This window comes from Sus scrofa, chromosome 11 (assembly GCF_000003025.6).
Source record: "Sus scrofa isolate TJ Tabasco breed Duroc chromosome 11, Sscrofa11.1, whole genome shotgun sequence".
NCBI lineage: Eukaryota > Metazoa > Chordata > Mammalia > Artiodactyla > Suidae > Sus > Sus scrofa.
Window position 1 is genome coordinate 64,088,831 of NC_010453.5, and position 12,744 is coordinate 64,101,574.

Below are 12,744 nucleotides of genomic sequence, written 5' to 3' on the forward strand. Positions count from 1 at the left end.
TCTTGTTAGTTTAAGCAAAGTCACCTTTCAAAAAACAAACCACAAAACACAAAAACTTGAAGAATCTGATACTTGGTTCAAGTCTGAGACATAAGCTAATGCTTTCCCTTTTTGGAAGGGGTACAACTGGGCTTACTTCAACAGTAGCTGTTTAAGTCTGTCCGAAACTCACCTCTCTGCTTTCCGCATCTGGTCCAACTACTTAGCTAAGATAACCAGTTCATAACAGAAGATAGTTTTGATCTAAGGAAAAGTCACTGGCTTTCAATAGCAAGGACACGGGTCAGTTTTACCTCTAAAAACAAAAATACAGACCTCTGGAGATGAAAACTGTCATTTATTTCAATTGAATTTTGTTTCCTTTAAAAATCCTATAATGACATTAAAACAGAAATAAAATAGAACCATATTTAACTGGCTTTAACCTCTAAAGACCAAATAAACACATATACATTACAAATATTTCCACTGTTTCCACAAACCTCATTATTATCCTTGTCATTTCAGTTCCTGAAATAAGAACCTTGACTATTACACAATTTACTGGACTAACCATTAACAATACTATTTCTAAACCCAAACTGCAGTCAATATATATTGGTAGTGTGCTTCGTGTGTGATTTTTAAGGCTTGATTCTATAAAACATCTGTTTCTCTGTGTTCAAGAGTCCAAAACTTGTGATCTGAAGGCAGATATATTAATGTATGCAATCTGAGGGTCGTTACATCTTACTGGGAGAGGTCCTGAAAGTCTGCTTCAAACCAGGACAGTAAAAACCTGTAGCAACTTGAACTCAATGCACCATAGCCACCACCATCAAGAAATACTCAGGACCCATAGTGCAAATGAAGTAAAGCAAGCCTTAGGAAGAATTGTGGTTTGTTGGTCTACTGGTCAGAAAGATTTTAACAAAGTGCAATTAGTGGTCAGAAGTAAACGAACGTGGGCAGGCTCATGAAACGGAAACTTCCTGATGCGTCCCGAGGACATGCTGCGTCCTTACAGTCGACACCTGCAACGACCTTCTGTCTTTCTCACCAAGTCAGGAGAGCCTATGCCTGCGATTGAGGAAGGATTTCAGTGAAGGCGAAACCCAAAAGATTTAGGGTTGATCAGAAGGCCAGCTGTCAGGAAATCGGAAATCCCAACAAAACCACCGTGACATATTCGGGAATTAGAGTTACTGGCTTGGCCTTTTGACAATATCACCGAGCTGAGACTAAAACTGTCACTTGCTAACTAAACAGTTCTCGCGTCAGAGCCATGAAACCTAGCAGACGACCCGTGATCACACCCGAGGCCTTCATTACGACCCCCCTAGAAGGACTCCTACTCTGAGAAAACAGTATTTTCTCTCCCATTTCTATTAGAACATATCATTAAATACTGTCCTCCTGGGTTTTAACCATTTATCTTTTTTGGGGGGGGGGTCTCACCATGATAATGCCACTTGAACTAAAGTGTCTTTTTTGCTTTTCCTACTAGTTTTTATCTGTACGATTTTAACCAGAGGTCTTTGGTGGGGAATGGCGGATCCCAGTTAGGTTAAAGGAGGTGGTGAGACACCAATGCCAACTTCACACAGTCTTCAAGTAAATAGAATCCCTGATATAACCAGAAAGTAGTATGTAATTGGGGGAGGGGAGTAAAAAAACTTCTGTGACAACTCTGTCATATATCTTAGAAAAAATGAGCTTTGGCTCTGGAGTCTATTAAGGCACAAAACCTGGTAGACAGCTGTACTGGTGGCCTGCACCTCTGAGTTGGATGAGAACAAAAAAGTGTAACATACAAATAAAAACAATGCATCACTTTGTGAGAGAGCTTGAAATCAACGGGTGAAGCTGGAAAAAAATCCAAGTAAACTAACATCTTGTACGTGAAATATGTGTTGCTAGTGTAGAAAAAGTAAAATGTAGTTTACACAGTGCAAAAACTATCGGAGACTATGCCTTTGGAGTAGACGTGACGTTCTGGCAGGATCACAGGGCTGTCTCAAAAACTGTGAAGGCTGAGGGCTGTCCATTGGAAGCGTTCATTACCACGGGGCCATTCTGAGTGATATCTGGATAATTCCTCTTGAAATACACCTGTGGGGGGAAAAGATAGGTATGAAAACACATTTAAAAGATAAAAAGTACTCCTCCCTAAGCAATGCATTTCTTCAAGGGAAGCAAATTATATCACAACCAGAGGTACAATGTTAAAAACCAGAGGTGTATTTATTCTGTGGAGGAAGGAACCCCATCAAAACCCTCAGTGGGGCTTGGGCTTAATATCAAACAACCTGTGGATCCATTTTAGTTCCGATCATTCCGATTCACAGATATGCCTTATTACTACATTAAAGTGATAAGCAAAAGCATTTTACTGACTCAAAACCTTGGAGACAAATTAAAAACAGAGGGACAAAGAGGCTGGGAAATCTAACGTCTGCACAAGGGTTTCTCATTTTCACACATAAAATGAGCACAATAGATTTGGATGTTAATATCTCGTTGTAATCCCTATATTTTATAAACTCTGATTGACAAGCATTGAAACGCTGGCGTATATGTATGAAATATCTTGGTGTTTAATTTGTGCAGCAAAGCAGGTACAGGGCCTATAGAAATGGGATCTGTGGAGAGTGGGTGACAAGAATGAAAAGCGAATCAAAAGCTTAACAATGACTCAACCAAGCAACTTCTCTAAAATGGAAGATGAGACCAATAATAGGACAGTTCTTTGCCAGCCTTTGAGTTCTTGAATTCTACCAATTTCTAGCTGAACTGGAAGAGATACAGGTTTTCTGATAAATGTATAATCAGAACATAAAGGAAATGAAATGCTGTCAAGTTTCTCTGTTCCACCATCATCACTTTTTAGGAGCTGTATCATATCTCAGTTCCTTGACAGATGCGCAGAACAAAATGAAATAATGTCAAGACTTGTGAGCTCTTATCTCTGAATGTGTTTGGGTGAAAAAGGACTTCAAATGTAATTTTTTTCCCCGAAGAAGAATGTGAAAAGTTTTGTTTGAGTCTTTAAAACAGAAAATGTATCATCTATCTGAGGCTGACTTGTCATGCGCTGGGTCGCTTAGTCATTCGATTCCAGATCTATTTTATAAAATGTGGCTCCAAGTATATTTGTGGGTTCTGTCAACAATGTCATCATGAAAAAGAATGGACTTTAGAAACAAAATAGAAAAATGCTGAGACCTTCATATTAAGTGTACTTTCTTTTTCTCTTGTTGCTTGTGTACTTGCAACCCCTAAGACAACACTGCATATGAAATACTGTATATTACAGTGTCACTTCAGGAGAAAAATAAGAAGTTCTCCAAGAATGCTTGGACACCGCTGGGTAAAACCTGAGGCGATTTCCATTGTAATGCAAGGATTGGAAAATAAGGCCATTTTGAGGGTTAAGTGCCTATCATTTCCCTCCATTTTTTTAAGTTAGCCATACTTTGTGTGGTTATATATTTAGGGACTTCCTGGGTAGGAAACTAAAAAGAGCCACAAGAACAAAAGGAAATATATTTCATTTTCTACTGTTTGACAGTCCTCCCAAAGTGACTGGTTCCTTTCTCTACAGCTTTTCTCAATATGATTTTTCATAAAGAAAATGTTATTATTAGCAACTTTTAACCACAATGGTCTTGACTTCATGGTCTGAGATACTTGAAATTGAATACTGAAAATGAGCATCCTGTGTATAAAATCCTTGACTTGACCCTTCTCTTTCTCATCTGTTACCACGGTGTAGACCACACACTGGCCGACAGCACAAGTGAGAGAAGGCATCTTTTTCACAGGGCAGGTTGTGAAGGGGGTTGAGATGACTGAGGTTTGTTACCAGATCCTCGTGGATGGCCTGAGCCCAGGGTAAGGAGGCCCAGGCTCACCTCTCTCTCCTGGGGTCACTGCTGATCCTGGAAACATCACTTAAGCTCTCTCTGTACCAGCTGCCTCATTTGTGAAATGAGACAATGACTTACTTCATAGGAACTAATTGATGGCTACAAACTCCAGGTTGAAAACACGCCAAGCTAAGTGTTCTGTGTGATTATGATGTTGCTCAGAGATGTGACTCCTTAGTCCATGGAAAGTAGCAGCATCACCACTTGAAGAATGAAAACAAAACACTAGGAGGCCCTTTTGTGAATCTTTTGATTTTATCTTTACAGAAGCCCAGAGTCATAGTTGAGACACATTAAATTCAGTGAATATAGTAACTTAGGTGGTAGAAAGGTAGTTAGTTAAAAGATTCTTGGAGTTTCCAATGTGGCTCAGGGATAACAAACCTGACTAGTATCCATAAGGATGTGCGTTCGATCCCTGCCCTCACTCAGTGGGTTAAGGGATCTGGTGTTGCATCTGTAGGTTGCAGATGTGGCTCTGATCTGGCATTGCTGTGGCTGTGATGTAGGCTGGCAGCTGTAGCTTCAGTGTGACCCCTAGCCTGGGAACTTTCATATGCCATAGGTGTGGCCCTAAGGACAGGGGAAAAAAAAAAAAACTCCTAACTCTTTCTCACTTGTAACTCTGAAAAGTTATTTAGCTTCTTCTGTCTCCATTTCTCCATCTGAGGGTTAATACTGCCAGTTCAGAACGGTTGTGAAGATTGAAAGAGTGCCAAAAACGTTCAAATTTTTTTTTTTTTGAGCAAGTAGAACGTAATACTAGTGAGTGTTGGGTCTCTTGGCCTTCTTCCTCTTGGGCTTGGTTCATTATAGTTCCTCCAACGTAGGCTGAAACTGAGTTAACTACGTAAACTACAGCTTGTAAATAAAGCCGCCACCACCATGGCATAGAGATCTTTTATTACAAGCAACAGAGCAAAAAAAAAAAAAAAAAAAAAAAAAAGGAAAGAAAAGGCTCCTCTGCATAGATAAGGGCCCTAACTCAGCAGTTCAATATATATGCAGAATTCGGGCTCAAGACTCAGTCAGTTCATTCTCACTGAACTGCATGGCCCTGGTTCAATCCCAGTCACCCTCAACCTCCCTATCTGTGAAGCTGATCTAAGTGTGGTGCACATACTGGCAAGCGTATTATCAAACTTAAAGAGTACCGTATACTTAAAAGAGGATTTCTGTTTTTACCTTAAGGGAAAAATGAATGTTATCTCCCCTCATCCTCTCAGGAGATCACCCCAAACAGCAAGGATGTAGGGAGTTTAAAAAATAAACCTGGTATTTGGTAAAATCAGGAGTCATCTGAAATTCCAAATTGTAAAAATATCTGGACAGGCTGCCTCATAACGACAGGGTCCATTGAGCTGGGGCAAGACAGAGGGGGGCCCCAAAGGGGAGCAGACCTCAAGAGTCATGGGACAGCACCGTTCTCCAGCTAGTTGGCAAATCCTAAGGGGCCAATGAGGAATGACTTAGAATCACCATCTTCATCTATAGCATGGACACTGGCGAGGTCCTAGGAGAGATTCTGAAATGCAAGCAGCATTGTAACTGCCCAACTCTGTAGGCTAGAAAGGAATACAGGCTAAATGAACACACATTCTCAAATTTCCCTAACTTGCTTAGACACACAGGCACAGGACACACACACACTTCCTCTCTCCTTCTCTGGGTCATCAGGAGCATCCATGTCAAGCAGAGAATTCCCTTTAGTCGGAAATGACGACCTAGCCACAATCATGACTAAAATAGGGGAAAAAACAAACAAACAAAAAAACATAAAAAAACCAATCCTCAGAGTTCCCGTTGTGGCTCAGTGGTTAACGAATCCGACTAGGAACCATGAGGTCGAGGGTTCGGTCCCTGCCCTTGCTCAGTGGGTTAACGATCCGGCGTTGCCGTGAGCTGTGGTGTAGGTTGCAGACGCGGCTCGGATCCCGCGTTGCTGTGGCTCTGGCGTAGGCCGGTGGCTACAGCTCCGATTCAACCCCTAGCCTGGGAACCTCCATATGCCACGGGAGCGGCCCAAAGAAATAGCAAAAAGACAAAAAAAAAAAAAAAAAAAAAAAAGAAAGTGATAAATTATGAAATGGAACACAAGTAGCAAATGAACTTGAGAGCTTCCTCTTTGGGGGAAAAAACATAAAACTGTTAACAGTCAATCAGAAGAGAAAATGAGGAGGAGGGAATGAAGAGAGCAGTAATACTATGTAGCCATTCAAAGGAGTGCGCAACCACTACGTGCTGACAGAATCTGAGACATCGCATTAAATGAACAGCAAGGAACAGCGATCGTTTGTGCTTAAAAACAGGGAGGCGACATACACCCAAGTTCTTCCCGATGCACAGAACATGTCAGCAGAACAAAGGTGGCGCTGGGGGAGGGGCTGTGTGGTGACACGAGTGGCAGAGTGACTTACTTTTCATTTATACATTTTAAAACTCTGTTTCAAAAAGTAAAGTTTTTGAATTTGGTAGCATTAGATATATCATTTCTTTAAAAACTGACTATTAAAGATACATTTTCACTATTCAGAGTCTCTAAATCTACTTAGAAGAACTGTGGGTACATTTTTTATTTTGTAATTGGGAGGTAAGGGCTCAATCTACAGCCTTTAAAGAAATGATCCCACTTTTACGCTGTAAAAGGCTCTATATTCACAAAGCACTGAAGCACATGCCCTCTCATCTGATCCCTGTAATGACAGAGGGAAGAAGCCCGCAGGGCTGTAACCCCTGCTCTACACACAGGGGAGGACGCTGAGGCTCAGAGACCTTGGGGACATGAGGCCACGTGGCTGCTGAGTGGCTCCCCCACTATTCACACTGCCCCAGGCTCCTGGATCTAGGATGTTAGCATATCTTAACTTTGGGGTTATAGCTGGTGGTACCATGAATAGATACAGTGACACCTCTGCTACCCACTGGGAACAAAGAAACTTCAAAAAAAACCATCAAGTTCCCATTGTGGCGCAGAGGAAACAAATCCAACTAAGAACCATGAGGTTTCGGGTTCGATCCCTGGCCCTGCTCAGTGGGTTGAGGATCTGGCGTTGTCGTGAGCTGTGGTGTAAGTCACAGATGAAGCTCAGATCCCATGCTGCTGTGGCTGTGGTGTACGCCAGCAGCTACAGCTCCGGTTCGACCCCTAGCCTGGGAACCTCCATATGTTGTGGGTGCAGCTCTAAAAAAACAAAACACACACACACACACACAAAACCAAAAAGAAAAAAAATCAAGTCTGTTTCACCACAGAAGGAAATGAATGACAGCTTTTCTCCTTTGTAATGAACTGAACTGTGTCCCTCCAATTGTGTATGTTGAAGTCCTAACCCCCCACCCTGGGGTCCTTCAGAATGTGACTGTATTTGGGGACAGGGTCCTTATAGAGGCAATTAAGTCACAATGAAGTCACATAGCTGGGCCCTGATCTAATCTGACAGGTGTCCTCATAAGAAGAGGTGTTTAGGACACAGGTACACAGAGGGGAGCATGTGAAGACACAGGGAGAAGACGGCACCTACAAACCCAGGAGAGAGGCCTCAGGGGACACCGACCCTGCCGACACCTTGACCCCAGACTCCAGTCTCCAGACAGTGAGGACATGAGTCTCTGTTGTGTAAGTCACCTGCTCTGTGGTACTTTGTATGGCAGCCCAGCAAACTAATGTGCCCTTCAGCTTTATGAATCAAAAAAGTGGAGTTCCCATCGTGACTCAGTGCAAACGAATCCAACTAGGAACCATGAGGTTGGGGGTTCGATCCCTGGTCTCGCTCAGTGGGTTAAGGATCTGGCGTTGCCGTGAGCTGTGGTGTAGGTTGCAGATGCAGCTCGGATCTGGTGTTGCTGTGAGTGTGCTGTAGGCTGGTGGCTACAGCATCAATTAGATCCCTAGCTTGGGAACCTCCATATGCTGCAGGTGCAGCCCTAAAGAGACAAAACAACAAGAACAACAACAAAAAAGTACTTTTGTGGCTATTTCATGGATCTTCTAAAAGTACCAGTCAGACAGATTCGACTTCCCTGCACCAACATTCACAAAGAAGCAACTATGTGGTCAATAAACATGACTTGGAAGCACCTTTTCCCAGATGCTGAGTTTTTTTTTTTTTCAAATGAATGAATTCTGTTCTGTTAGACTGAAAAGCTTGCTGACTTAGGCTACTCCTCCCAGTGTGACAGGAGTGACATGAGAAGCTTGCACATTTACAGAGTTGACAATCTGATACTTGTTCTCCTAAGAGGGCAGAGCGTATACAGAAATAATGGCAGGAAGATATTCAACTGGGATGAGAATCGGGATGTGTATCTCCTTGTGTCTTTTTGTAGAGGTGACCCGAGCCACTGGTAGGGCTGAAATCCAGGAGTGATGCTCTGCCACCCTGTGAACTTGGGTGACGACCCCTCCTTGGCTACCAGGTCAAAGGAGCAGCTTCTCAGACTCAGCACAGAACACGGTACCTAGGGCAGCGCTCAGCACCTCCAGCCATTCACCGTCCGTGCTCCCTGGACCAGCTCTGTGATTTTGGGGGAGCCTTTAGCCCAACCTCCTCATCTATGATGTGGGATTAAAAAAATGCCTGTCGTGGAGCTCCAGTCGTGGCGCAGTGGTTAACGAATTCGACTGGGAACCATGAGGTTGCGGGTTCGGTCCCTGCCCTTGCTCAGTGGGTTAACGATCCGGCATTGCCGTGAGCTGTGGTGTAGGTTGCAGACGCGGCTCGGATCCTGCGTTGCTGTGGCTCTGGCGTAGGCCGGTGGCTACAGCTCCGATTTAACCCCTAGCCTGGGAACCTCCATATGCCGCGGGAGCGGCCCAAGAGATAGCAACAACAACAACAACAAAAGACAAAAGACAAAAAAAAAAAAAAAAAAAAAAAAAAAAAGGCCTGTCGTGACTGAAGTTCCAGAACGATACAGCAGGTTAAGGATTCAGTGTTGCCACAACAGTGGTGCAGGTCTCAACTGTCAACTGCGGGGAGGGTTCAGTCCCCAGCCCGAGAACTTCAACATGCCGTGGGTGTAGCCCAAAAATAAAACAACTACACAAATGCCACTTGACATGAATATGGATAAATTGGGGGTAAGAGTAACAGACCAAGAGTCACACTATTTCTAATTCCATGACCTACATCTGTTTTGACATGAATGTTACACTCAATTTGAAACACTTATTTAAAGAACAGATTTCTAGTTCTGTGTTTGTTGCAAACTGGTAACACCTGTTACAAGTGTACAGCCAGCCACCTTCCTTCTCGGGAGTCTTAGTTTCCTCATCTGCTAAAGGGGAGTGCTAAACTCTACCATGTTATTTGGACCCATGTAAAATTCCGTGATCTATTTCTCCTGACTCAATGTTTGAAAATGTGTAATTATAACACGTTTTTCAAAATGGAGACTTTGACTCCTACGTGAGTCCCTTTGATGTGAAATGCTTAAGGTCAAAGGAGAAAAAGGGTTTGTGAGATCCGTGGTGTGACCCAGGGAATCCCAGATGACTGATGGGGTCTGAGGAGGGAAGCCTTGACCGGGAGATGCTCTAGCAGATGAAAGCGCTCTGAGAACTTCAGGCACAAACAAATGCAGGGCTCCACGTGCAGCTTCCTGACATTTGCATCCAAGTAAGTACTCAGAAAAAAGTTCCACGGAGTTCTCGTTGTGGCTCAGTGGTTAACGAATCCGACTAGGAACCATGAGGTTGCAGGTCCGATCTCTGGCCTTGCTCAGTGGGTTAAGGATCCAGTGTTGCCATGAACTGTGGTGTAGGCTCAGATCCCGAGTTGCTGCGGCTCTGGCGTAGGCTGGCAGCTACAGCTCCAATTCGACCCCTAGCCTGGGAACCTCCATATGCCTCGGGTGCCGCCCTAGAAAAGACAAAAAGACAAACAAACAAACAAACAAACCCTGAAAAAAACGAAAAGAAAGAAGTTCCGAACACAGTCTTCACTGTCCCTAAACCTAGATTTGAACTTCAACTCTGTCAACTCCTCAGCCAGCTCTGTGACCCTGGGCAATCTCCTAGCCTATGAATAGTGGAAGGCACTGCTCTTTGCCTCTTCGTTTCTAAGGGGGAGGAATGAGATGAAACCAGAACAGAGAGAACTCAGGCACATTTTAGATACACCTTTCATATACATGTTTTCATTAAGGTATTTTAAATATAACACAAGTAATTTTTTAAATTCTACTTACCAGTGAATACCTGGGGAAAGTATGAAGCATGCAGAAAAGTATCAAAAAGGAAAAATGCTCCCATCATTTAAGGCTCAGAGATAACGTTTGGATGAGAAGCCCCGTCACATCCATTTGGAACCTCCTCCTACCTGAGCCACGCATCTCAAGGGGCAAGGACACCAGACCCTCCTTCCCTCCCTTCATCCTTCCACCAACCCCACTCTCGCCTGGGTCCAGACAGAACTACAGGCAGCTGCATGGCACTGGCTAAGTCTCTGAAGCCAGACCTCAGTTATCACATCAGTAGGACAAGATACCACCACCTCTCCTCTGTTAGAGCGACACCGCGTGGCCTGAGTGTTACTTGTGGAGCACCTGGTAGAGCTCCCACACCCCTCAGCTCTGCGCAAAGGCTTTGTGTTAAGGTATTGTGAATTCTTGTTTTGTCCTGGTGATAATTTCATCCTCCAGAAGGAAGTTTTGGGTGGTGGAGGGTGGGCAACCAGACCTCATTCTAAACCAAGAGTCAGGGAGAAAAATGACGGTACCATGATGGAGTTTTCGTTACAAATTAGAAAACAGAATCAAGGAGTTCTTGTGGCACAGTGGAAACGAATCCGACTAGCATCCATGAGGATGCAGGTTCAATCCCTGGGCTCGCTCAGTGGGTTGGAGATCCGGCATTGCTGTGGGCTGTGGTGTAGGTCGTAGATGCGGCTTGGATCCAGTGTTGCTGTGGCTGTGGCCAGCAGCTGTACCTCCGATTCGACCCCTAGCTTGTGAACCTCCATATGCTGCAGGTGCAGCCCTAAAAAGCCAAAAAACAAAAGGAAAACAGAAACAAACTACACCTTGGCCAGGTAGATCTTTCTAGACACAATTAATGATGTCCTACATCCTTTTTCTCAAATACTCAACATTTCCTAGATGTTGACAGCACTTGCGTCACCAACATGCTGAGCACCAAGCAGAATGAGACGTAAGGGGTTTGCCACATGAGAGCGTTCTGGGCTCTATGAAAATCTGAACCCAGGGCCCAAACGTGTGCCACGTCTAATGTGAAATGGCTTAGGGGCCCAGGCATGCACCTCTGAGCATGTGCACAGCCTGCGCCCCACCGCCACCCCCTCTGCAGATGCTCAGCAGACCCGCCTCCCATCCGCAAAGCGTTGTGAAGGCTCAGGGGAGAAGCTTTGTCTCCGGAGGCTTATAATTGAAAAGGGCACAGAGTGCTTGTTACCGGACCCCTGGTGCCAGATCGTCAGGAGCGCACTGTGGAGATGAACTTTAATTACAAGTCCCTGCTTAGAGCTCACCTGTTTTGCTGTTTCAGTGAGGGCAGCGGCCTCAGCCTTGCCCAGTTGTTGCACCATCTTGTAAAATAGGCTGTCTCTATTTTGCAGCAAAACATATGGCTCATCATATTCTTTCAGTCTCCCCGCATCCAAAACCTGTTAATCAGCAGAAAGAAACCCATTAGCACACAATGTTTCCCAGTAACATATTATAACTCAGACAATCATTCGGAAAGGGGCAAGACAGGGAGAATAGAGAGAATCTATTTGGGTGGTAGGCTTGGTGGTGTTTAAATGGTTTGATTACCCTGTTTTCCTAGGCAGACAAAGGCCTAACCCGACCTTTTATTATTATAATGTTATAGGAAAGGAAGAAAATGAAAATTTTAGACTACGAACGTGAGCACTCAGCAGTCTGTAGCATTTTACATGCTGCCCAGGCATTTGGGGTTGTTATGATCAGTTACTGCTTTTAGGTCTCTGGCTCTGCAGGCTATTGATGCAGACATTCAGAGCTGGGAAATGTCTTGATGTAAGAAAATCAGAATCAATGTAGCTCAAAAGTAGGATGACGTCACACAAAGCAGATGGCAGTGACCTGACAGCAAGTGAATGGCAGCAATGGTGTGACTGAATCTGAGGACAATTTTGGGGGGGGGGGGACAGTAAATGCCTCTAGAATTTCTATAGGGTCCTGGATTACGTCAGCTGCTAAGAGGGGGCCGAATCGCTTGTCGGAGAGGTTAAGGTGCTTCTGAAGGTGGCTGTAGCTATAAGTTTATTATTCTGAGACTGAAAAGCTGGCAACAAGAGCTGCTACATAAGCAGCTTTAGCTGAATGGCTCTGCGTGGAAGACATCTCTAGAAATCCAATTTTCTCTTTGGGTGAGACTAAGGAAGCAATGAAGAAACTGAGCTCCAAATTCCAGTGATCGCAGCCACACAGCACACGGGGGCAGCCCAAACTGAATTCCCCAGGATCTGAATCTTTGTTTTCACAAATTATCGTTCCTTCCTTTTCTCTGTTTCTTCAGCTGCCTGCCTTTCGGCTATTTTATTGCTCATTAATATGTCCACTAACTGGAAATTGAAAGGGAGAGAAAGGGGCTCTTAACTCTGCATTTCTACTTATTCGTGGCTTTCGTTAATGGCTTTGGAGGGAAGAAAGTCTGAAACAATTGGCCCAAATGACCTACCTAGCAAAACGGCTCTGATTTAAGTGGCACTTAATTCTTCATTTAGGTCATATTTAGAGTAAATGCGCCTTAAGAGAATACGCTGAAACTCTAAGCAGGACACAGGTTGTTTTTCCGCGTTTAGGTACTGCCGTGAATTCCATCCCATGGTATTTAGTCAGAAACATTTATTAA

At 44.1% G+C, this 12,744-nt stretch overlaps 1 protein-coding gene across 2 annotated transcripts in view; it reads right to left on the reverse strand.

Moving 5' to 3' along the window:
• Window positions 319-12,744, reverse strand: part of ABCC4 (ATP binding cassette subfamily C member 4) — a 220,683-nt gene continuing 208,257 nt past the window's right edge. The window contains exons 27-28 of one of the 2 annotated variants that reach the window (XM_021065787.1): window positions 11,396-11,530; window positions 319-2,091 (exon numbers count right to left, since the gene is read on the reverse strand). In XM_021065787.1, the coding sequence (XP_020921446.1) occupies window positions 1,984-2,091; window positions 11,396-11,530 (243 nt within the window). In that variant the 3' untranslated portion in view covers window positions 319-1,983. The remainder of the gene's footprint in view (window positions 2,092-11,395; window positions 11,531-12,744) is intronic. The other variant, XM_021065786.1, reaches the window with a different exon arrangement.